The sequence below is a fragment of the Chelonoidis abingdonii genome, chromosome 5 (assembly GCF_003597395.2).
Source record: "Chelonoidis abingdonii isolate Lonesome George chromosome 5, CheloAbing_2.0, whole genome shotgun sequence".
Taxonomy (NCBI): Eukaryota; Metazoa; Chordata; order Testudines; family Testudinidae; genus Chelonoidis; species Chelonoidis abingdonii.
The window spans coordinates 15,762,183-15,788,449 of NC_133773.1; the positions used below are offsets into that span (position 1 = coordinate 15,762,183).

Here is a 26,267-nt window from a genome sequence, read left to right on the forward strand (position 1 = left end):
TGAGCATTGGCCTGCTAAACCCAGGGTTGTGAGTTCAATCCTTGAGGGGGCCATTTAGAGATTTGGGGCAAAAATCTGTCTGCTTTGAGCAGGGGGTTGGAGTACATGACCTCCTGAGGTCCTCCTGAGGTCCTGAGATTGGAGTACATGACCTCCTGAGGTCCCTTTCAACCCTGGTACTCTGATTCTGTGATATGATGAGCAATTAAAAAACTTCTGTTTCTAAATGTAAGTTTAACTTGATTGCAGTATAGATGGAGTAGAAAATTGAGCTAATTATAAATTCATTTCTCATTTGATCCGCTGCTTTGAAGTCATAATTAATAGGTATTGGTGTCTGAATCGAGCTCTCTGAAACCTCTCTGGAGGTACAGTTGCTGAACTGACTACACCTTCCTTCCAGTATGTCTGCTTGCACTGAGGATAATAGATGTTTTCTCTTTGGTTCTCTGTGAGATCCTTTTAAAAGGGAGTTGTCTCTGGGAAACAAGTTTTCTCTTTATTTTTTCCACTTTAGTGGAATATAGTGCAAGAAATGACTCTGTGATCACCAGAGATTACTAGTAATCCAAGAACTTCCTCTGAGAGTTTGGTGCTCATTCTGCCAGAGATATGTAATATAGTAGAGGGAGAAAGATAAGTCTTCTCTGAAAAATTCCTGCAACATTGTGATTTGGTCAATATATTCTTTCTGAAATAGAAAAAGTGAATTGGTTTCTTCAGATAGTAGTTTTTGAGCAACAGATCTGTCAGCTGTCCATGCTTTTCAGAATAAAGATGTACATTTTAAAAAATAAAATTTTGTGTTAGAGAAAATTACTCCTTTTGCATGCGGAAATCTTGAGTTCAAAGACTGCTGAATAGTCTCCATTGTGTCTTCCTATTCTGTTTAATTCTAATTTCTGGCACAGTTACACAGTGGTCACTTTTGTCACTGAGTCATAGATATTAAGGACCGAAAAGTATTATGATCATCTAGTCTGACCTTCTGTATATAAAAAAACAGACCAGAGAACTTTCACCTATTGATTCCTGCATGCAGCCCCGTAGCTTTCAGCTGAGCTGGAACATGTCCTAGAACATGTCCTACAACCGTTTGTTATTGTGATACTCTTTGCACTGGTACTCCTATTACTTTCCCTATATGATGGTTGAGTGTTACTTTTCATGAATTAGGACTCCTGTCTAGGGTAGTGAATCCAATAGGAGAGGAAAAACAACAGATTTCTTGTGTAATTTTTCCTCCCTAATATGACTCGAATTCTTAGGACATACTTTCCCTATATTTATCAACTAGTTTTTGTTTAGGCAGGTGAAGAAGCGATGTCAGATGTCAAATATTGCAATAGTGACATCTGCGTAATGGTGGCTTATTTCTGTACATCCAAATTATAATAGGCTTTGTAGTTTTTGTGTCTTCTCAGCTTTGGAAGGATTTGGGAAAGGTTAGCAAGTGTGTTCGTGTGGGGAGGTTTCAGATTTCAGTTCCAAAAATTCCTTTTGCCACCATTGAGTGGGGTTGAACACTGAATTTCTTCTGTTTGGAGCAGTGGATTCTTATTAGGAATTAATAAAATTAAGGGTAACTAACTCTGCCTGTTCTGTAGATGTATGGGGGTGGGGGTTGTATTAGCCCTGTTTGGAAAACAGCAAGAATGGTTGATTTAAGAACTTGTTTAATTTTTTGACAAGAGGTTGAAAATTTTTGATTGGCTATAGTGCATGTAGGTAAGATTTTAAATAGAATCTCAAACTTTGTTTGATTTAAAGGCCACACAACATTTTGAAAGATCGTTAAAAAGAGTTGTTACTTTTACAAGTTATGTTTCTACTGTAGCGGGGCAAGTCGTGAATCAGATGAATCAGAGACTTCAGACAGGCTTTACTGAGCCAGAAGTACTGAGGATATTTTGTGACACCTGTGAAGCTGTTGCCAGGTTGCATCACTGCAAAACCCCAATAGTTCACCGGGACCTGAAGGTAAGAATTCCAGTACAAGGTATTGAGCTAAAACGTTTGCTGCTACTGAGCAGCTGTCAAAAGATGGCTTGTCATGTGGAAGACATCTCATAGTGTGCAAAAGCTGCCCACTTATATAAGGGGAGGGGAACAAAGTCTGTCTGCAGAACTGTACCCAGAAGATTAAATGAAAAATGTTAGGTAGGTTAGGCATCACATTCTTGTAGAACAGGTTTTGGCACTAGTGATGGCCTAATGAGATAATGATCGGGTTATAGTTGTACTATTAATGCTAAATTTTCTTTTGAATTTTCAGGATATTAGTACATGGCAGGCTTGTCATCACTAACTGAAAATTAGAGGGAAGACTTTAGCTGCTTTCTATAAAACTGGTCGCTACCCTGTTTTTTTCATTTTTCAGTTTCAGTTTACCTGATTGTTTGTTTCATTTTTCCTTTTAAGGTAGAGAATATTTTGTTGAATGACAATGGAAACTATGTCCTTTGTGACTTTGGCAGTGCAACTAACAAATTCCTTAATCCTCAGAAAGATGGTGTTAATGTAGTTGAAGAAGAAATTAAAAAGTAAGTTCACTTAAATGGCTATTCATAAGCACTAATTAATTTTCTTAGCAGCACAGAACTTATTACATGTTATACATTAATGGAAACATAAGAGCCTAGCTAGGAACAAATTAGTGTTCAAAGTGATTTAAGTGCACAACTCCTGTTAACAGTAATGTTTTTTCCACTTCCTTAGTGATGATTGGGGCTATGCCAATACCTAAAATAGGCATAGCAAGATAGTAGGAATATCTGGTAATGTTGATGCTATTTCAGTTAACCTACAGACAATTCCTGCAAAATTTAAAGTGACTGTACTAACAGTAGAATGTACAGGTCTGTCGCATCTTACGCACTTTTAACATGCGCAATTTCAGCTTTACGCAGTTGGCAAAAACAAAAAAGGAAAAATAACAATTTTAATACTGTACCTGTAGTGTGGGTGATTCTGCCCGCGATCACACTCAATGTAATTTTGACTATACGCGGTTTTCGCTTTACGCGCTGATTGCAGAACATAACCCCAGCGTAAGATGCTACAGACCTGTAATTACAAAAAGTTTGATGCCTCCAGATAATACATTTCACTTAGAATATATGCAACCTTGCGTTACTTTTACTGTCTCAGCTCTTTCCCCCTAATAAGCTGCAGTGTTCTAAGCCTCGCTATTCTTATTTAGGCCCTTGACCTGCAGTTTACAGCATAAAAGTGAACTACTGTACCAACACGTTGTTAATTGCAAAATTGTGAGACCTTAGATTCAGAGTTATTTGAAGTGCAAGTTTGTTAGCACAGTGAAGCCCTGATCCTGTGTTGAGATATCTGGATATTATTGAAAGACAACTAATAAGAGCCAGCTCAATCTGCCTGCGTGATTGCTGACACTGGAAAAAGGCTTCATACTAACTTACTTTAAGGTCTCGATTGAGGTGGCCAACCTGAGCCTGAGAAGGAGCCAGAATTTACCACTGTACATTGCCAAGGAGCCACAGTAGTGTGTCAGCAGCCCCTCATCAGCTCCCCCGCCCCCTCTCCCAGCACCTCCCACCCACCGGCAGCCCTGCCAATCAGCGCCTCCCCCTCCCTCCCTACACCTCCCAATCAGCTATTTTGTCACTTGCAGGAGGCTGTGTGGGAGAGGAGTGTGGGTACTGCAGGCTGAGGGGAAGGGGTGGAGTGGGGGTAGGGCTTGTGGCAGAGCTCTGGGTTGAGCAGTGAACACCTCAAGGCACATTGGAAAGTTGGCACCTGTAGCTCCAGCCCTGGAGTCGGTGACCATACAAGGAGCTGCATATTACCTTCTGAAGACGCATGTGGCTCTGGAGCCACAAGTTGGCCACCCCTTATCTAGATCTATCCTAATGATGGATCCAGTAACACCCATGCCATTTCCACTTTGTTTAATCAGAGACGTATATATGTTAAAGTTTAAAATTTGTTTGTTTTTCTTGCCTGCTAAAGATAGTTGATGCTAGAGTGTAGCTATGTATTATTCAGGACTTAAATGGAAAATGTAAACCTTTTTGAAACTACTATTTAGGATACATATATTTGGAAATGCTGCATTACATTTTATAAACACACAGTTATTTGCAAATATGAGACTCAATATCCTGGAATATACTTTGTTTTTAACTAGCAAGAATCAGTTCAAAGATGCAACTTCAGCATCTGAGTTTGGCTTTGGCTTTGAGTGCAATATTTATCAAGAAAAGTTACCAAAAAATAGTAGTAGATGTACTGCTCTGAAAAATCACTCTTGGCTTTTCTATCTCCATCTTTTCTCTTTCCTTGCTCCATATTTCTAGCATTAGCTTCATGTTGCTAAGAACTTCAACAGGGCACTGATCTGTTAATATGTAATACCTTTAGAGTAGTGTTAAAATGCCTATTCAGTTAAAAAATGAGAAGTTAAAATGCCACAATCTTAGGTGTAATTTAGGAATAGTTTTTCTTAGCTGCTTCCAAAGATAATCTGTAACAAGAACTAAATGTTGATCATTTCCCTGATTTTATTAAAATCAGGTGTTCCAGTTGATACCTTAGACAAATTTTTTTTTTGTGTGTGTTCATAAACTTGGTGTATTTGTTTTGCAATAGTTGTAACTTGTTGTAATTCTTCTAAGAGTATAGAAAAACAGCAGAAAATTCTTTCCATAAAACAAAAACTTTAGTTGACCTATGAGCAGCATGTCTACTGCCATATCCCCATAAATGGTCAGTGATCAATCTACACAGCATCGCTTGTTGTTGAGGAATGCTGCAATGACTTACTAGAACAAATGGATATAAACTGGCCATCAGGAAGTTTAGACTTGAAATTAGACGAAGGTTTCTAACCATCAGAGGAGTGAAGTACTGGAACATCCTTCCAAGGGGAGCCGTGGGGGCAAAAGACATATCTGGCTTCAAGACTAAGCTTGTTAAGTGTATGGAGGGGATGGTATGATGGGATAGCCTAATTTTGGCAATTAATTGATCTTTGACTATTAGCGGTAAATATGCCCAGTGGCCTGTGATGGGATGTTAGATGGGGTAGGATCTGAGTTACTACAGAGAATTCTTTCCTGGGTGCTGGCTGGTGAGTCTTGCCCACATGCTCAGGGTTTAGCTGATCGCCATATTTGGGGTCGGGAAGGAATTTTCCTCCAGGGCAGATTGGCAGAAGCCCTGGAGGTTTTTCGCCTTCCTCTGCAGCATGGGGCACGGGTCACTTGCTGGAGGGTTCTCTGCACCTTGAAGTCTTTAAACCACGATTTGAGGACTTCAGTAGCTCAGACATAGGTCAGGGGTTTGATACAGGAATGGGTGGGTGAGATTCTGTGGCCTGTTTCGTGCAGGAGGTCAGACTAGACGACCATAATGGTCCCTTCTGACCTTAAAGTCTATGATTTTATTTTACATAGTCTGTCAGTAATCTGTAGTGGACAGTTATCCATATTAAAAATGATTAGTGTGTATTAGCATATGAATGGTGGGTAATAAAGGTATACTGCAAATCTTCCATTTCATCTCAGTTCCACTTGACTTATTTTCTGCTAGGTATACAACACTGTCATACAGAGCTCCTGAAATGATCAATCTTTATGGAGGAAAGCCAGTTACTACCAAGGCAGATATCTGGGTAAGTAATGTAAAAGGTGGTCTAATTCTTGTAGAGTTGTTCTGCTTTGTTAAAAGTAAAAATAAAAAAAATAAAAGGGAAGTTAACATCTCAAATTACAAAGTAAAGGCTTTGCAGTGAGCGAATAAAGTGTGGCTTCTTGCAACAGAAATAGTGTGTTGGAAATGGTGATAAAGAGAAATAGCTGTAGAGAATGATCTTATCTTTTCCTACAGAAAATTATTAGCATACATGATGTACTGTAAAAGGGGAATTATTATTTAGATACGTATTTTTTTGTTTAGCTTACTAGTGCAAAATGTAGCTAACATTAGTATTTTCCCTTGCTCTTACTTCTGTTCAGTTGTTAACAATGGCTTCAATAGAAACCTGTTTATAGTATGATTTAAATAAGGCAGACTGAATAGGTGACCAGCTCCTATGCATTCAGCCATGCCAGTGATGTTTGGTTCAGTGTGAAAAATAAGATTTCGTTATCACTAATGATTGATGTTTAGTGAATATTTGCAGAGTGCATTAAAGATGAAGAGTGCTATAGTTGATTACACTATATATAATCAGTGCAAAGTTCAGTAATAACCAGCTGGATATAATCTGAGTTCAAGGAGAAAAGTAACAATGAGAAAATAAGGTATGTAATACAAAAATAAATATTTGTGATGAATAGCTGGTACTGTTTGTTAAACATCTTTTTTTAATTGCTAAAAAAACAAGGTGGATGAGTAAAAAGTGACAGAGTCCTGTGGCAGACATATTGGAGCTTCTAGACTAACAGATGTATTGGAGCATAAGCTTTCTTGGGTGAATATCTGCTTCGTCAAATGCATGTCGTGTCATCCGTCTGACGAAGTGGGTAAGCTTCAATATGTCAGTCTATAAGGTGCCACAGGACTTTTAATCGCTTTTTAAAGATCCAGACTAACACGGCTACCCCTCTAATACTTGACCAAGGTGGATGAGGTAATTATTTTATTGTATTAACCTCTGTTGGTGAAAGGGACAAGCTTATGAGCTATGGAGAGCTCTTCAGGTCCACGAAAGATATGCAGAGACCACAGCTATCCCAGGTCAGGTGAGCTGGGCTGCAGGGTTATAAAATGTGCAGTGTAGATATTTGAGCTCAGGCTGAGCTTTGAGATCCTGTGAGGGGGGAGACCCGGCTCTGAGATTTGGTGCCATGAGTTCTTTATCGCAGTGTGCATCCAAAGAGTTGCAGCTAAATTCAAGGTGGAAAAGATTTTTAACACACACGCTACGGACAAGTCTACACTACAAAATTAAGTCAGCCTAAGTTAGGTCGACGAATAGCAACCACAGTAATTACTGGGGCTTTTCATGTCCACACTGTGCCCTTTGTCAGCAATGTCTCCCCTCACCAGGAATGCTTCCGTCGACCGAACTGTGTGGGGCTGTCATAAGTAGATAGGTAAGGGTTAATTTTCTTTTACCTGTAAAGGGTGACAAAGGGGGAACCAAACACCTGACCAGAGGACCAATCAGAGACCTGGATTTTTTTTTAAGAGTCTGGGAGGGAACTGGAAACTCAGGGTCTTTGTTGTTTTCCTCGGCTGTGAGTAAACAAGCTTTTCTTCTAACTCCATCTTCTCTCCAATATTCTACTATCAAGTGTGAGTACAAAGGAACCAAAGTAATCGGCTGTGATGTGCTTTGATTTGTATTTACATGGGTGTTGATTTGCTGGACTGGTTTAATTGGGCTATCTTTTAAATCAGACTGTTTATTCCTATTTTCTTATAAGCCATATTCCTGTATTGAGTTTCTTAATGCAGTATTATTGTTCTGTATTTTCTTTCTTTTTATATAAAGTTTCTTTTTAAAACTTGTGGGAGCTTTTCCTATTGAGGCAAAGGGGAGAGAAATTTCTGTGCCCGGAGCTCTGTGTACATCTGTGACAGGCTGGGGGGGGAGGGGAAAAGCCCATGTTCTGTGGGTTACTTTCCTATTGTCCCAGGGCGGGAAAAAGTTACGGGGAAAGAAAGAGAGAGAGAATCAACTCTGTTCTCTTGTGTTTGAGGTTTTTCTCTAGTTACTGCTACGAGACAAAGGGAGGGGTGAATCTCTTTGTGTGAGCTTAACCAGGTTGAATGCATAGCCTCAGGGGGAAGTAGATTATCCTCGCTGGGTTGTATTCAAGGAGCATCGGTAAGGCATCGTTCCGGCGAACCCAAGGAAAGGGGGGGAAGCTGGGGGATGAGATAGGGAGACCCAGGGGGCTCTGGGTCTTGTGGGGTCCCCCAGGGATAAGTTGGGGCGACTGGAGGGCTGATAGGAGCCAGAATCCTATCTGGTGGCAGCGAGATAAGATCCAAGCTGGTACAAGCTTGGGGGGAATCATAGTAAGCACCCAGATTTTGGACACTAAGGTCCAGATTTGAGACAGACGCTTACCACAGGGGCATTGTGGGTTACTGACAACTGGGGCTGTGGGGCTGATAGCCCGAGCTGTTGGCCATGCAGGGCTCGCTGCTGCAGCCCCACCCTGCCCAGGGATGTGTGGCCCAATATTTACATTATTGTGTAAATAATGTAGTGTCTGCATGGACGCTGTGTTGCCCTATGTCAACCTAAGCACTACGCCTCTCACAGAAGTGGAGTTAAGTTGATGTAGTGGGTGACTTATATCAGTGGGAGCTAAATTTTAGTGGAGATCCTTAGAGTTAGGTAAGGCAGCTTACCTTGACCTAACTCTGTAGTGTAGACCAGGCCTAAGATACTGTTCCAGGAGAATTGGGCATGTTAACCTTTTCAGTCATAGGACTGTGTGAGTTAATTTGAGAGTGTATTGATTGTCTGGTTTCACCCACACATGATGATACCCGTATAGGGTATCATTAAACAATTATAGTCCATACTTGATGGAGACCCCATCTTGAAAAATCTTTTCTGAACCCTCTTTTCTGGCATTAAAACAACCCCCCAGACTCACCAAGCTCATCAGCAGAAGCGAGCTCCCCACAGACCAAGACACATCAACTCCAAGTGGCACTGGCCCTGCCCTGCCATAACAGATGCAAAACCTGCAGAGTTAACTCTGCTACTAGGATGATCATTACCCACCATAACATACCTTTTACGATCTATGTGTCCTACACGTGCCTATGGCAACGAGGTGTGCCTCATTCAGTGCACTAAATGCCTCAGTAACAGCTGTGTGGGTGAAACCAGACAGTCATTACTCTCTTGAATGAACTCACAGAAAAGTTGTAAGATACAAACGTAACATTCAGGGGCCAACACTTTTCACACAACAATCATTCTATATCTACCTCTCAGTCCTCATTCTCAAAGAGAACCTGCGTCATGCTTTCAAAAGATGAGCCTGGGAGCTTAAATTTGTAACCTTGCTAGACACTAGAAATCATGGTCTTAATAAAGACACTGGATTTATGGCTTATTACAACAATCTGTAACCCTCTACCCTCCTATTTTTTTGTCCTATGACTGCAGGGGTGTTCACAGGTCACTTTACTTGGAATAGTCTCTTACAATGTGTGTGTTAACTGCTTATGCTAATCTTTTCCACCTAGTATTTAGCTGTGATGCTCTGAGTACATTTCCTGGACTGTAAGAAGAGCTCTGTGTAGTTTGAAAGCTTCTCTCTTTCACCAACAGAAGTTGATCCAATAAAAGATACTACTTCACCCACCTTGTGTCTCCACTATCCTGGGACCAACACTGCTACAACACTTTTAACTGCTGAAAACACTGAGGAAATGAAGCAAGGGTAAAACTGATAACAGTATGAAATATAACACTTTCATTGTCAACATATGTAATACCTAATGAAGACATAAGAACTTTTTTTCAGATTGCTGAAATGGGAAAACTCCATGATTACTTTTCTTCTACATACCCCAGACGGGTGCATCTTGAGTAGATTACATCAAAAAGTTTATGGGAAAATAACATAAGTTTGAGGACTCTTATTTGTCAGATTAGATGGTGGTTCTGCACATGCAATTTCTCTGTATAAACACATTGGAACTGTTCATCTGAATTAAAAAATAATTTTTTTTTTTAAATTAAAAAACAGACATAAATTTCCTCTCAGAATTTCTTTGAGAACAGCTTTGTTGCTATCTGGCATCTAGTTGATGGGACAAAAAGCACTTGTAGAACTGCTTCATCTCATTTCATTGTTTACATCCCAAGTTATGTCAATGGAGTGTTAACTCAAAATGCTACCATGTTCAATATCTGTGCAGGGATCAATAGTGACCAGCATTTCAGTTAGTTATTAAATCTAGTTTTACTTTTTACACTAGTTTGTTGCCATCTAGACTTTGCAATGACAATACTTTTTTTTTTTATAGGCACTTGGCTGCTTGCTGTATAAACTTTGTTTCTTCACACTTCCCTTTGGGGAGAGTCAGGTTGCTATTTGTGACGGAAATTTTACCATTCCAGATAATTCCCGATATACCCATAATGTACATTGTTTGATAAGTAAGTAGCTGGGCAGCTCTTAAAATTGTTTTGTGTGAGTTTATTATACCTTACTACTAGTGAACTTCCCTACCTGCAATATGCACTTATAGTTAATGTCCTTTAAATCAGTGAATTTGAAGGTTTGGTTGAACATAATCTAACTGTGCCTTGACACCACTTTTAGACCTTTGTTCTAAGTTCAGAAGAGTCCTTATTTCCACTGTCTTGAGAAATCAAAGTAAATCTGTGGTTTTGCTGGGGAAGAAAGGGGGATCATTGCATTGAGGAAATGTTTTGAAAAGGAAAATTGTCTGCTCTGATGAAGGGGAAAAAATGTTCTTAGAGTGCTTGCTCATATCCGTTCCATGTAGTGGGGTGTGCTCACCACCTGCACTGGTGATGGAAGTTTTTTCCTCCAGTGGTACCCATAGGGGCTTGCTCTGGCACCCTCTGGAGTCATGTGCATATGCGCCAGTATCAGGGGCGCCCCCCTTCAGTTCCTTCTTACCACCAGTGACAATGCTGGAATGCTCCTCTTGCATTAGCAAACGGACTTGACCAGTGGTGGTTCTAGTTTTTCTTGTATATACCTGTAAACAATAGTAGTTTAGTAGTTTCTCGTACTTCTTAGTGGTTAAGTGTAGTATTGATAGTCCCTGGAGGGACTTGGTCTAGGGACAGGGCATGTCTTGGTCCCCGGGCTTCAAGCCGTGCAAGCGGTATAAGAAGCCTATGCCAATCAGTGATCCATAAATCCATTAGGTAATATAAAATATTAAAAATTTTCTATAAAAAAGGCATCCCTGTCTGAGGCCTGGTCTATACTATGCGTTTAAACCGAATTTAGCAGCGTTAAACCGATTTAACCCTGCACCCGTCCACACAGTGAGGCCCTTTATATCAATATAAAGGGCTCTTTAAACCAGTTTCTGTACTCCTTCCCGACGAGAGGAGTAGCGCTGAAATCGGTATTACCATGTCGGATTAGGGTTAGTGTGGCTGCAAATTGACAGTATTGGCCTCCGGGCGGTATCCCACAGTGCACCATTGTGACCGCTCTGGAAAGCAATCTGAACTCGGATGCAGTGGCCAGGTAGACTGGAAAAGCCCCGCGAACTTTTGAATTTCATTTCCTGTTTGTCCAGTGTGGAGCTCTGATCAGCACGGGTGGCGATGCAGTCCCAAATCAAAAAGAGCGCCAGCATGGACTGTATGGGAGTACTGGATCTGATCGCTGTATGGGGGACAAATCTGTTCTTATCGAGTCCGTTCCTAAGCGAAATGCCAAGATTTGAAAAAATTCCGGTTATGATACAGGTCACAAGCACAGTGCTGTGTGACAAGCTATGGGAAAGCCAAAGATCAAATGGAGATGCTCATGGCAGGAGGGAGGGAGGGGGGACTGAGATCCAGCTATGCCACAGTCCCGCAGTCTCGAAAGTATTTGCTTCTTGGGTGAGTCTCCCAATGCCTGAAGGGTCCAAACATTGTCCGGGGTGGTTCACGGGTATATTCGTCATTTACCACCACACGCCATGGAAAGGGAAAAAATTGTTTCTTACTTTTTTTCAATGTTACCCATGTCTACTGCATTCTGCTGGTAGACACGGTGCTGCCGGCACTGATACCGCATCGCTCCCTCCCCTCCCAGTGCGCGCACGCGCTCACGTACGAAATACTGATAGCCGTCTGCTCGCACCCGTGAGTGCTCGTGGCTGGCTCAGGTTGGGGAGCAGGGACGCAACGACGGGTTAGCTTGCGGGGGCCCCCCAGAAGTGGCATGCAGCTCATCATATCTGCGGGATCTGACATGGGAGCGGTCGCGTTTCTCGCGTTCTCTGGTACCTGATTCTCTAGTAAACTTCCATATTCTAGCAGGACCGGACTCTATTTTTAGATACATAAGGACGCGACCATACGCGCGGAGTCCATTACCATTTTGTCTTTGCCGCCCCTGGCCAACCTCAGCGAAGGCCAGCCAGGAGCACCCATGACAGGCACAGATGGTACACAAAGACTGATAAGTCTCATCCTCCACACTCGCCAATTTCAGTTGTCCATTGGGCAGACGTAATATAGGGATGGTAACCGTCTCTGCTACTTCAAAGCGAATGAAGCTGCTGTGTAGACTCGCCAGACTGTCTGTTAGCGGCTCCAGTACAACATACGGTGACAGTGACAAAGGAAACGGCTCTCCCACTGGTTGCCATGCTACTGGTGTCTGCCAGCGCGCAATCCAGGGAACTAAAGGGCGCCGAAATGTACCTCGCGCTCTGTTGCTTCACGCGACGAACGGATGAGTGAACGACATCTCTACCGCAGAATCCACCCGCGACCTGTTGTTTGCACTATCATTCGCGCGATCCAACCCAGAATTCAGTGGGCAGGGGAGACTGTGGGAACTATAGGATAGCTACCCACAGTGCAATGCTCCAGAAATCGACGCTAGCCTCGGTACGTGGACGCACACCGCCGAATTATTGTGCTGTGTGGCCGTGTGCACTCGACTTTATACAATCTGTTTTACAAAACCGGTCTATGTAAAATCGGAATAATCCTGTAGTGTAGACGTACCCTGAGATCTTTCATCTTCTTCAAGACTTTCCCTACAGATCTCCTCACTTGTTTACAGTTTCTCTTCTCCTCCTTGGTAAAAACTTACATTTAGGACCAAAAAAAAAATACAAAATTATTTTTTGATAGGACAACTAACTATATCTAGAAAACTTTCAGCATTGGTTGTGGTGTAAGAACCTAAGTAATATATAGTGTCTTCAATAAAACTAGTTAACTGTGCCAGTCTTTTTTTTTAAATAAACATTTTTGAGCAACCATTGCTTTGTGAGGGAGGAATTGCGAGTTTACTCCTGAGCTAACTTAATTGGACAGCAGAGAATCCTGTGGCACCTTATAGACTAACAGACGTTTTGGAGCATGAGCTTTTGTGGGTGAATACGCACTTTGTCAGATGCATGTAGTGGAAATACAGTGTCGCGGGTGATTCTGGGTAAATGTCGTCACTCATTCCTGCCTGCATCTGACGAAGTGGGTATTCACCCACGAAAGCTCATGCTGCAAAACGTCTGTTAGTCTATAAGGTGCCACAGGATTCTCTGCTGCTTTTACAGATCCAGACTAACACGGCTACCCCTCTGATACTTAATTGGACAGAACCACAGATAGGCTGGAAAAAACTTATGTTTTGAACGGATACTTATGCAATATTTGCAAGGATACTTTTGCAGCAAGGAGCAAGAAATACATTTCTTTTTTAAAAAGAGTTTATAGAACACACTGGTAATACTAAAATTCTACAGATACTCATAAAACCATGCTGAGGTATAGCACAGAATTTCCCCTGCACTTCTTTGCAGTGCTCCCAAATATAGCCCTATATTGCGCTAATCCAGTGTTCCCCAACACGGTGCCTATGTGCGCCTGCGTACTGGCTGGTTTTCGGCGGCATTTCGGCGGATGCTTGTCCGCTGGCCATGGTCCTCAGTGGCTCGTCATCTGGCACCTGCCACCCGGAAAAGGTTGGGGACCACTGCTCTAATCAATTCAGTGAAGAAGGTACCATGGACAGAGAAACAACCAAAATTTTAAAATTCTGGGGGAAAATCTTGTTTAAATCATAAACATCATAAATTTAGAGTAATTATTTAAGTACTTGAAATATACCTCTATACACACACTTTTTTTTAAAGAATAAAAACAGTGCTGCCTTCTTTGTAGATAAAGCAAGGTGTGTTCTAGAAAACGTCCATCTAGGCCAGTCTTAAATTAGTTGATTTGCTTTCTACCTGAAGAAAAGTAACAAAAAATATGAACAGAACTCTCATCAAAATTAACTCCAAAGTCCTTGCTGTGCACACCAGAGATGAGGAAGAATCTCTTGCTTGAAAGTTGCTTTTAATTTGATGCAATCACTCTTTTTCAAATCAGATCTATTTAGTTCCTTTTTCTTATGACGTTCCTTGATTCCTAGAGTCAGTGTTGCCATGTTTCAGTTGGTTTCCCAGGTTGTCAGTAAAGCTATTACCCAAAACTGTTTGTTTGATAAAGCCTGGGCTGATGCAAATTATACTTTCAAAGTTTCCTGAAGTGCCCTTGCTATAAACTTCTTGTTCAGAATTCAAGAAATTTTTCTATTTTTATAATTTTTTCTGTATTTGTCAACCTGTTAAATGCTGAGCTCAGAATGTTGACTTCACTGGCAAATTTCTGACCAATGTGTACTTTAGTAGACTGTAATTTATCCTGTAGTCTTGGTTCACGCAAGACAACAGGTGATTTTGTCATGTATTTAGCAGGAGAAAATCCAGAATGAGTCCAAATATGGCTCCAAATCCTTCTGAGCCATAGGCATCTATCTTCTTAACCTCCTGTTTGTCAAAAGCTTTGTTTGATGCCTCTCTTTCAGAGGAGGGCTGCACACAGTTTCTCCTAGCTGCAGTATTTTACTTCTATTACCTAGGGGAACCTAATGGAACTGAGGTCCTAATTGCGTGCTCCTCCCCTGCCGCCACTACTTGTAATGCCTGAAACTGTTCTTTCTGAGGTGCTTCTGATGCCATCATCTCCAGCACTTTTGCACCAGGCTAGGATCATGCTGGTGGTGACACTGCAACTTTTCCATCCAGTCTGATACTGTTCTTGCCATCTTGTTTAAATGGTATTTCCCCAGCCTTTTGACTAAGCTCTTTGATTATTGCAAATATGTGAAATGAAGCTAGACCTCATTTTTAGGGAGAAATTTGCTAACGTTTTACTACAGTAGTGTCCAATCTCTTAATCCCGAGGGCCAAATGTTATTTCAGAATGATCAGGTGTCTACAATCAATATTTTGGGGCTGATTCTCTGCACTGTTCTCTTTGCACAGTTCAGGATTTACCCTGATGTAGGGATGTCTGCTAGCTCTACGTCTGTGCTAGCTCCTCTGGAGAGGGAGGCATAGCTCCTGGAAAGGGAGCGTGTGAGCGGTTGGGATGGACACTTGAGTTGGAATGAACACTTGGGCTGTGCCCGGTTGGCGTATTGTCCTTTGGGGACCACAGCCAGCTGACATAAGTTGAGGCATCTCCCAGGGCAAAGAATTAGGGAGCTGTAACAGGGTGTTGTTTCTCAGCTTCTCCTGGTCTGCCCTGCATGGGAGAGTAGAGTGGTATTTTGCTTAGTGCACTCTTAAGCTCAGGCAGAGCTAGTGAAGCTTTTATACTGCCCTTTCTGGGGCTTCCACTGGGAAGTAGACAGTGAAGCAGTCAGAATTTTTCTCTCCTTGGTGATGTGATGGAGTTAGAACTGCAGCAGGGAAGGGACAGCACAGCTCAGAGCACTCCCTTACAACAGCTCTGAGGAGGGAAGTCGCGTGAGACTGTGCCCCTGCCTCCTCCATGAAGTGATGGGTCTGTTCTGAACACTTCATTTTGTAAAATTGCACTTGTTTAGGGAACACATTTTTCACTTGTAGTCCAATACCATTTTTTCTTAATGTGGTGCCCCTCAAGGCCAATAACTGGAGCCTAGGTCACAGATGGGACATGACTAGCTTAGTGTGTTATAGATATCACTGTATACAAAATCAGGCTTATATATTTGTCTGGTTATTCTTTGTGATTATCATTTTCAGTGGCAAATGAAAGCACGTTAAAAGTAAAGGATGCAGTGTGTAGGATTTCAGGCGTGGCTAGACTTACAAAATGAAGTTTAAGAAACCAATTACTGTTTAGTGTAAGAGCCATACCTTTAAACGTAACTCTTTGGTTTCCAGGCTGCATTTCTTTGTAATATGTAAAAGGTAAGTTTTGTGCAGTTATGGATAGGTTTGCTTGCTCAGTTTTGCTTTTACTCAAATAAGTGATTTAGTTTAAAATCTTTTTGCTGTGTGTAGAATACTTTGGAAGATTGAAATGGAACTTTTACTGAAATGTTTTTCCTTCATACGTTAACTTTTCCTTGCTTAAAAATGTAGGCTGGATGGATGCTTAATTCTCCAGTGCATTAGGTGTTTCCATATTTATATTTATTATATTGAATGGATTGCATTCAAAACTAGTTAGTTACATGCCATTACTGTCTATAGTGAACCTAACTATTTGTGGTAGTTTACTGATTATATCAGTGGTTCTCAAACTTCATTGCGCCATGACCCCCTTCTGACAACACAATTTACTGCATGACCCCGTGAGGGGGGACTGAAGCCTGAGCCCCGCTGCCCAGGGCTGAAGTTGAAGCCTGACCTCTGCTGCCCAGGGCTGAAGTTCTCAGGTGTGGGCTTGGGTCCCGGCTTGGGCCTCAAGCCACAGTAAGTCTAATACCAGCCCTGGCAACACCATTAAAACGGGGTCATGACCTACTTTGGGGTCCTGATCCACAATTTGAGAATCACTGGATTAAATTGAGTGTACTTCAGAGTGAATTATTGTTTAACATTGTTTGTTTTTAATAACGCTGTTTCTGTAACGATGCATGGATTGGTGCTGGTATAAAATCCACTTCTTTTTATTTTTTTAATTAGTCTGCATCTAATCATTTTAACATTCGTATAGAATAATCAGCCATTTCATGAGTATGTGTCAGTTCAGAAAACATAACTTGTGTTCAGAGATAGAACTTGGTTATGTTTTGAGTGGTGTGTGTGTGTGGTTTTTTGCCTGGGTCCTCTAAACACAAAACAAAACAAAACAAAAATTGCTGGTTCCAAATGCAGTGACATTTACACATCAGCCCAGCTGTGACGCTGTTAGTTGGCTCAGTTTTATATTACTATGTCTCAGAAAATGCTTTTCAAAAAGGCTGATACTCCTGAGTTGTTTTCATTCTAATAGTGGAGAAGAAGGTTTTGAAGACATAACTCTGATCTAGCTGTTTTCTAAAATACTAACTACTTTTTTTAAACTTATTAGTGTAGCACTTTGCAGTTTGTTCTATAGCATCCCTAGCAGTCCTTACAGGTCTGCTGTTTAATTGATTCAGTTGAGCTTCAGGACTGGTAATGCAAATTTTCTACTCTTCCATTCAAGGAAAAGAGTAAAACATATAGTATAAACTGCATACTCTTGGCAATAGACACCATTCTAACTCAGTACTTGTCTGAAAGAAGTAAAAACCACTTTTTGAAAGAGTAAATTCTAAATCAATTAGTAAAGTAGTTTAATTCTCATTTGTAGTATGTTGTAGGCAAATTTTCTTTAATTGCTATTAAAGAAATTTTAATCAATCCACTTTTACAGGGTACATGCTTGAACCAGATCAAGAACGGAGACCCGATATCTTTCAAATATCTTATTTTGCCTTTAAACTTGCCAAAAAGGAATGTCCATTGTCCAATATTAATGTAAGTAGTCTTCTGTTTTTCACATCTTTTGATAGATTTAGTAAGTGTCCTTCAATATTGTCAAAAGGAGTTATTACTTCTAAATCAAATCAAGTGAGAACATGTCTAATGTTAACTTCTTTCTTTATAGAAGTCTGTCCCTGTGCTGAAAGTTCTGGATCTGATAAATTTCAAATAGATTCTGTGTTGACAGAATTCTTAGCTTGTTAAACTAAAACAAAGGAAAACTGCTTTAGAATCTTCTGGATAGCACTGATAAATAAAGATGGAATGGAAAATAGCTTCTGACACATCCTGATAAACTGTATCAAAGTGCAATGGTACTTCAAACGAACTGTACTTTCCACACTTTTTATTTGGCTAGACCTCAGGAGGTCAGACTGGATGACCATAATGGTCCCTTCTGACCTTAGTCTGTCTATATAAAATGCATTTTAAATTGTTCCTGCTCTGTTGATTTTTCTCACAGGAAGTTCAAATTTCAGAGTTACTACATGAAGTAATGAGGACAAAAGGAACTGATAATTTTGAACAGAGCTTTGATTTAACTTTGTATTATTAAGCATCCTTAGCCATTTCCAGCCTTGGCAGGATCTTGCCTACCTACAGGGAAAATGGAATAGCCTGAAATTTTCGCCTCAGCCCCCTTCACCCTATTTCTATATTTCTCTAGCATTTGGGGTAAAGATATAAAATCTCTACTCTCAACCTTAACTAGATCTTAAATGTAGCTTATGTCTGAGAATTAATGTTATAAGGATGGAATCATCATTTCAAAACCAGGCATTCTTCTTGATGTAGTGTCCATATTGGTGCTCTGCTTCAGTTGCGCATATGCTTCTTGAGCCCTTTGATCAGAGGTTTTTCCACTACCTGTGCCTATTTGACCTGCATATGTGCCCTATACCACCTCCATGCCAAATTTTGAGGCTATATAGGGATGCTTGAGTGAACCACCCTTAATTCATTTTCTATCACCTCAGCTGGAGAGGGAGCTCTAGTGTGTCTCCCTGGAGCGTGCCTTGGCTATTGTATGTTCTTCTTATAGTTGCTCGATACGATTGGTTAGTATAGTTAGCTGTTAGTAATAGTATCTGGATGACTGGCTACTCAAGGGCCATTCTTATGAAGCTATACTATCTTCCACCCAGACAGTCCTTGCTCTGTTCCAAAAGTTGGGTCTTCAGCTGAAAGTAAGAAAATTCATATTAACCTTCATAAAGAAGATGCAGCTTATAGGGGCTTCATTGAACTTGACAGCCAGGGCCTACCTTCTGTTAGACGGCTTCATAACCTTATCATGTTTGGTACAGACAATTCAGGGAAGTCCTTGGACTGCTGTAAGGACATATGGCAGCTTGTGGTTTTGTGACCGAACACACATGGCTATGTCTCCACTGCTTTCAAGGTTGGCTCAGAATGACCTGCTTTCTAGGCAGACACACCTTGGACAAACAAGTGATGATTCCAGTACAATTGAGGAACTTCCTGGATTGGTGGAAAGATGAACTCAACCTCTGGATGGGCAGAAAGATCAGCTCAGCGTCTGGATGGGCGTTCTCTCTGTTGCCCAGCTCCATCACTAACTTTAACAGAGGCGTCACTATTGGGATAGGGAGCTCATCTCAGTGTTCCTCATGACTCAGAGCATATGGACAACTCAAGAAACCAATCTCCATATCAATCTGTTGGAGTTCAGGACTGTCGGGAACGTCTGCCTCCATTTTCTGCCTCTCACAGGCAAATCAGTCGGGTCATGATGGACAGTGTGTCCTGCACGTTCTATATCAACATACTGTGGAAATGGTGCATAGCTCATCAGATCTAAATATTGGTGGTCTGCCTCCTGGGCATTCAGAACACCACAGCCAACGTTTTCAGCGGACACTTGGCACAGAACTATGAATAGACTTTCAAGTCCTCCAATATATTCCTGAGATGGGATCTGGTGAAGGTGGATCTCTTCACCACCTTTGGGAACAAGTGCCCTCTTTTCTGCTCATGAGGGGATCTGAGACATCATTTTTAGGGCAACACCTTTCTTCCTTCCTAAAGGAATGGTGTCAAATTTTATCCAAATGTAGGTTTAAAAAGAAATCTTTTATAAAGCATATGGCAAAATAAATGTTTTCGTGAATGTGTTTGAAAACTCCAAAGGAAACATTTTAAAACAAATATTCTCTGCACTCTGTGAAACCCAAATATAACAGCGTTGTGCTAATACACAACAGCCTGAAAGTTAAACTGACTTAGCTGACTTCTATTCAAGATGAGAAAGCAAAAAGCAGTGTATATGTAACCCTTCTGTCCCTCTGAGTTGGCAGCAACAAGGGCCAGGTTCAGTATCCAGGGGTTCCGTTTCAATAACACAATGCATAACCGGCTCGAGCCCCCACCCAGTGACTGGGACACTTACATACTGCGCCTCTAGGAGGCAATACTTCCCCTCTCACAAGCACAGAGTCTGAGTGTAACAAAATCTTTTTAATAAAGGAAGGAAACAATGCGGCATCCCATTGGAGAAACACCACAAACAGGATTGTAACACAAACCATAAGCAAAAACCCACCTCCAAGTACGTTTGGCAATGTCCTTTTCCCCCTTAGGGTCTTAAGCCCAATCACCCCAAAGTCCAACAACCTGAAAGTCTCTGGTCAGTGCCACCCCAGAATTCAGAAGTTTATCTGCAGAGTTTTACCGCACCCCTCAGCCTGGGTGGAAATGAGGGGGAAATCCACACAAGGTGTTAAGGGGCACCTTACGTGGGCCAGGGCCAACTGCTCCGCCTCTCTGTGGAGTTCTGCTGCAGCCTTCACCACGACCAGCTCCACTACACCAGCTGTGCCGCTCCTTCAGCCATCCCTGCAAACCACTTCACTCACTGTTCCATGGGCTGCTCCAAGATGCTGCAAACTGCTCTACTCTGCCAGCCGCTTAACAATAGGTCTTCACGCTTCCCCACTAGTTAACACAGCACTCAGTGATCTCAGCTCAGCTCTTCCAGTGATTTCAGCTCTTAGTAGGGGAGCCCTGGTGCTGGTACACCATTGGCTCAACATGAATTCAGCTCAGCAGTCTCTAGATGAACTCCTAATGGAATCAAAATTAGCTCTACTCTTTAACAGTGGAGAGAGGAGGATGTGCAATTGGTGTTCCAGGCCCTCAAAAGGGGCCCATACCATCAGGCACACACACCAGTCCCCAACCTCTCTCGGTTCACTGGGTTTTGGAACCCATGTCCTTTGTCTAGCAAGTGTCACTTAATTTATATTGAGACATCTCTGTCATAAAGCAGTCTCATAGTTCCTCATTCACATAATCAGGTGGCAACACTGTATTTATCCTGTCCCAATAACAAAGAAATTGGGGATCCCAGAGCTGTCAAAATAACCATCCCAGGCTATGCTGGGTGTGCCTATGCAAATCCCTGAGATTTCACACTTCCTGAAATTCTTTCCACGCTTCCCATAATTCACCACCAGATGTCAGGGTAGAGCTCATCCTGACTCTGCTTACATATATAATGGTCAATTATTTTTTTTTAAATTGTAATTAATAATCTCTGTGACGAGTTCTTTCCAGGGTTCCACCAGGAACTGAGGTACCACTGAGCCCCTTGACCCACCAGCCTGGACTTCCTCTCACACTGTACTGCTGTGACAAGCTGCAAAGCCCTCCAGTCTGCACTTTCACCAGCATTCATACAGGCAGAGACACACCCAGCTGCACTTACATGCAGGCTCTCTGACCAGCCCCTGCATAGGAAGGCTACGGCCAGGGCAACTCTGATCTCCCCAGGCATGCACCCCCTCTGGTGTATATACCCAAAATTATACTGTCTTGAGCTGCACAGGGAACTCCCTGAGCTTATTCTGTAAAGTTTTCCCCCCTCCCTCAGTGTGGAGAGGAATATGCAACAGCCTTTGCCCTTTGAGCTATGATTCCCATACACTTCACTCCAACTCACTGGTTAAGATAAAGCAAAAACAATTTATTAATTACAAAAGATAGATTTAAGTGATAAGGGATAGCAAGCAGATCAAAGCAGGTTACCTAGCAAATAAACAAAAAAACAAACTAAGTTTAATATACTAGATAAATTGGATATGAAGTAGCAGATTCTCATCCTAAGAGATGATACAGGCAGGCTGCAGATTATGGGGCAAGCTGCACTTGCTTTACAGCTTGGAATCCCCAGATGTTTCATTCACAGGCTAGAAATCCCTTTTAGCCTGATTCCAGCATTTCCTCCAGTTCAGTCTTTGTTCCTCAGGTGTTTCCAGGAGTCTTCCTGTGTGGGGAGTGAAGAACCACAGATGTCACTTCCTGCCTTTATATAGTTTTAGCATATAGCGGGAACCCTTTGTTTCACAGCTTGGTTCCCAGACCAGTCTGTAGAAAAATACTGAAATCCCAAGATGGAGTCTAGCATCATGTGGTCTGATCACATGTCCTTGTAGAGTCATAGAGTATGGTATGGCTACACTGGCACTTTACAGCGCTGCAACTTTCATGCTCGGGGTGTGAAAAAACACCTCCCTGAGCGCTGCAAGATGCAGCGCTGTAAAGCCTCAATGTAATCAGTGCGGCATACCCATAGTAGCCATTTCTTACAGGCTGTTTGGAGCATTCACAGGAAGGCTCACCAGGGAGATAAGCTTCTTCTAAAGCCTATTATTTTTTCCTAATGGCCCATTTCCCTGAATAGGCCCTTCTCCACCCACTATCTGGAAGACAGAAAGCATCTTGTCTAGTGGTTGTTACCTGGTGTTGAGTACATTTGAAATACAGATACAGTGAGTATTCATAACTTGAGATAAAAAGATACATGCATACAAATAGGATAATCAGAAAATCATAATATTTCCAATGACACTTCACATGACTAATGTACAAAATGTATCATAATTATGCCATAAAGCTATCATAACATTACTGAAGAATATGTGGTGCAGTGTCACAATCTCTTGTAACATAAGTAAGGAAAGGTTTTAATACGTTTTAATCTGACAATGTGTGTTTAACCGCAATATTGAGCCAAAGCACTTTCTGATGTTTTATTTATAAATTAAGATCTTCTTCCCCCTCATCCTCCACCCCTAAGGAAGCCACAGTATACCTCTTCAATTTGTAACAATTCTCAGAATTTTATATTTTAATTCACATATGCTTTTTCCAAAGAATTCTCCTGTCCCTTCAACTCTTCCTGAACCCATGACAGCTAGTGAGGCGGCTGCTAGAAAAAGCCAAATAAAAGCCAGGTGAGCAAAATTAATGTAGAACTTGGTAGATTCTGATTAGGTATCTTATAGCAATTTTATGTACCTGCAGTTTTCTTGTATGTTTTGGTTAATATGCTAAAACTCACTCTGGTACCCAGGGCTTGTGTCCATATGAACTCTTTAAAAGGTCAATGTTTTTAGCAGTCTGAGATGGTAATTTTAATAAGCTCCAAGTAAACATTTACAGGCATCTCAGTATTTGAAATCTATCTGGTTTTACCTCACAAACAGCCAATTGTCCTGCTTATGTTTGTACAATGAACCCATTAAGAAAATCTGCTGACGTTTTCCTCATCAGGTAGAATCTCTGTTTTTGAATGCAAATGCCCTTGTCTTCACTGACTTTTTCTTGATCCAATATTAGCATGAATAAAGTATTCAATAAAGATAGTTAATGATTAAAAATGAAAAACATACAAAGTGTAAACAACTTCTTAAAACTTTAGCCAAACTAATTTTTATGCCAACATCCATGACTGAGTCTTAAAGGGACTGCAAAGGAAAACAAGGGTTTTAGTCTTTCTGCTTTATAACAACACACAAAGGTTTAAAGATTTTGGTTTTATATCTTAAAATATCAGGAATTCCAAGTCTTGCCTTCTCTATTTTTTTGCTGGAGGCGCTCTTAGTGATTGAATGCACTGGAATGGGAGCTTTCTCACCCCCTTAGTTGAAGGGATGGAGATTTGAATCTTCAACAGAGAATTTCTCCCAACAAATTTTAACAAACAAGAAACCAAATTCAGAGTTTGTTAGATTAAAAATCCCTTCTGTTCTAAACTGCTCATATTTCACTTCATTGGTATTTGTGATGACGTATGAGACAACATTGTCTTCTACCGAGAAACAAGAAGCCCTGAATGTTTAATATGTGTTTAAAAAAAAAAAAAAAAAGGCAAAAGCCTCTTTTGAAGAGGCAAAATTCATTCACAAAACATGTGTACGTCATCAAGAAGCAAAAAGGTCACAAACTTGGTTGGTCTTCCTGTGTAGGTCACATGCACATAGGTTATTGAAATATATTTTCTAAAAGCATGTTTGCATTTTTCACCTGTCTCCCTGCTTCTATGCCCTCACCAGGGCCCAGCTTTTGAGAATATTTTATTATGATAAAATGTCTCTTCAGCACTGGTTTCTTTTCACAGATTAGTGATGGGGCACATAATGATAGGATAACTTTTCAAAAGCTCCTCGTTGACTTAACTTACCCTCCCATGTGTCTTAGTAGCTTTTGAAATTAGGTTAAGGCTCACTCCTAAGTCAATGTCACTTTTGGAAAATTTTACTCGTGCTCTGGCAGAATATGGCATTGCTGTAAGTGCTATAAAGTTCCCTAATAGCAAAATAGAACTAGAAATGACTGAAGCTGTAGAGCAGGGGTCAGCAGCATTTCAGAAGTGGTGTTCCGAGTCTTCATTTATTCACTCTAATTTAAGGTTTCACGTGCCAGTAATACATTTTAACGTTTTTAGAAGATCTTTCTATAAGTCTGTAATATATAACTAAACTATTGTATGTAAAGTAAATAAGGTTTTTAAAATGTTTAAGAAGCTTCATTTAAAATTAAATTAAAATGCAGATCTCTCCAGACTGGTGGCCAGGCCCTGGGCAGTGTGAGTGCCACTGAAAATCAGCTCGCGTGCCGCCTTCGGCATGCATGCCATAGGTTACCCTGCTCTAGAGTCTGTAGATTTTTGACCACCATGAAAAGAGATGAGCCGATTCTTGCTTTTTAAAAAATCTTTTATCATGTCTTACTTTTTCTGTATCGCAGTGTTGAGTTTCTGGAATATGCTGTGAATGATCATCATGATGCAATCACAGTAATTTGCTCAAACCCTTAAACAGTTGCATTCTGTTATTAGCTATGATCAATATATATCTCAAGGAAAAACAGAACACTTGCACTTAGGAAGAATGAATATTAATGATGTTCGGTTATCTTGGTCTCCTTGGAAATGTTGTTGCATGGGCCCCCTCTTGTGGTACCTATGGCTATTTGAGAGTTTATATGAATTAGTAGGCAGGTCTTTCTTTATGCTTGTTCTCCAAAAGTAAGATCAAAGGTTTTTCAATGTCTTCAATATTTTTAGAAATCAAAACTTAGAAATAATAAAATGTAAAGGTATGCAAAATGGGGCTAAGATATTACTAAACAATTAGAAGATGGGCTTAAGGGTATCTTGAATAAAGCTGAAGAGTAGTCATATACACTGAAATATTTTCTCTGGAAAATTCTTCATTATAGAATAACGGATGCTGTTGGACCAACAGAAACCTCAATTGCACCACGACAAAGACCAAAGGCCAATTCAAGCACTGCCACTTCTAATGTGCTAACTATCCAGAGTTCAGCAACACCAGTAAAAGTATCGGTTCCTGGTGAATTCGGTAACTGTGTGCAAAAAGGTAATTCACTCAAGTTGAAGGACTTAAATATTAAACCCACCCCCTCCAGAAAAGGGGGTGGGAGTGGAGAAGATTTGTTCTATTTTTCCATTATTTTTAATCTTAGAAATCCAAAGTCTGTGGAAGTCACTTTGAACCCTGAGGTAACTGTTATAATCAGTGTCCTGGAGTTCTGAGCCATGTGGATAGCCCTAATGGCCTCACTACCTTTTCTTCAAAACTCTGCAGTGCAGATCCTGACAGAGATCACCTCTCCAACATAAAAAATCAAGAAAGCACACGTTCATCTCTCCTCTGCCTCGATTGGAAGCTGTCAAGCTCTGTATGTTGTGCCATCAGCACCAGATAACTGAGATGGCAGAAACAACCTGGCAGATGTCCTGAGCAGACAGTTGGTTGCCACTCATCAGTGATGTTTGCATAGATCCATCATAGAGATGAGACTTGGACCCTGGTGATAGACTTGTTTGCCACTAATGTTAACACCAAGTGCCAGAACTTTTGTTCCAGAGGGAGCGTGAGTCTAGGCTTATTGGACACCTTCCTTCTGCAGTGGTACCAAGGCCTCTTATGTGCCTTTCCAATTCCCTGGATCCCCCAGCATAATTTCCAAGATTGAAAGGGACAAATGAAGAATTATTTCTAGCTCTGTACTGGCGGAGGCAGTTCCGACTTAAAGATTGATTACAAATGTCCATCCAGCCTTTGATTCAGCTCCCAGACTGCTTGAAGCTGATCTACAGCCTCACAGTTAGGTACTCCATCCAATCCAAAAGTCACTGTAGCCTCCCAAAGACAGCACAGCTGTTAGCTGGTTGAGTACCATGGACAGAGACTGCTCCCTTCAGGTCCAGAAAATCCTAACAGAGCAGGAAAGCATCTACTAGAAAAACATATTCATTTAAATGGGAGACGGCTGTTGTTGCAAGCAGCCCAGCATGGTCTGGACCTCGTCCAGGCATCTGTACTGAAGGTCCTCAATTACTTACTGCAATTAAAACAGTCAGATTTCAGAGATTAATAAAAGACCAATCTAGCAGCAATCCAAGCGTGCCCTCTGCCTGTAGAGTATTGCTTAGTCTTGTCACTCCCAAAGGGATATCACACACACACACACACACACACACACACACACACACACAC

General features: G+C 41.2%; 1 protein-coding gene across 2 annotated transcripts in view; it reads left to right on the forward strand.

Moving 5' to 3' along the window:
• The window catches only part of BMP2K (BMP2 inducible kinase), an 82,433-nt gene that overhangs the window by 7,189 nt on the left and 48,977 nt on the right, over positions 1-26,267 (forward strand). For both annotated transcript variants that reach the window (XM_032778105.2, XM_032778106.2), the window contains exons 3-9: positions 1,838-1,980; positions 2,422-2,543; positions 5,566-5,647; positions 9,982-10,114; positions 17,330-17,433; positions 22,615-22,694; positions 24,964-25,124. In XM_032778105.2, the coding sequence (XP_032633996.1) occupies positions 1,838-1,980; positions 2,422-2,543; positions 5,566-5,647; positions 9,982-10,114; positions 17,330-17,433; positions 22,615-22,694; positions 24,964-25,124 (825 nt within the window). The remainder of the gene's footprint in view (positions 1-1,837; positions 1,981-2,421; positions 2,544-5,565; positions 5,648-9,981; positions 10,115-17,329; positions 17,434-22,614; positions 22,695-24,963; positions 25,125-26,267) is intronic.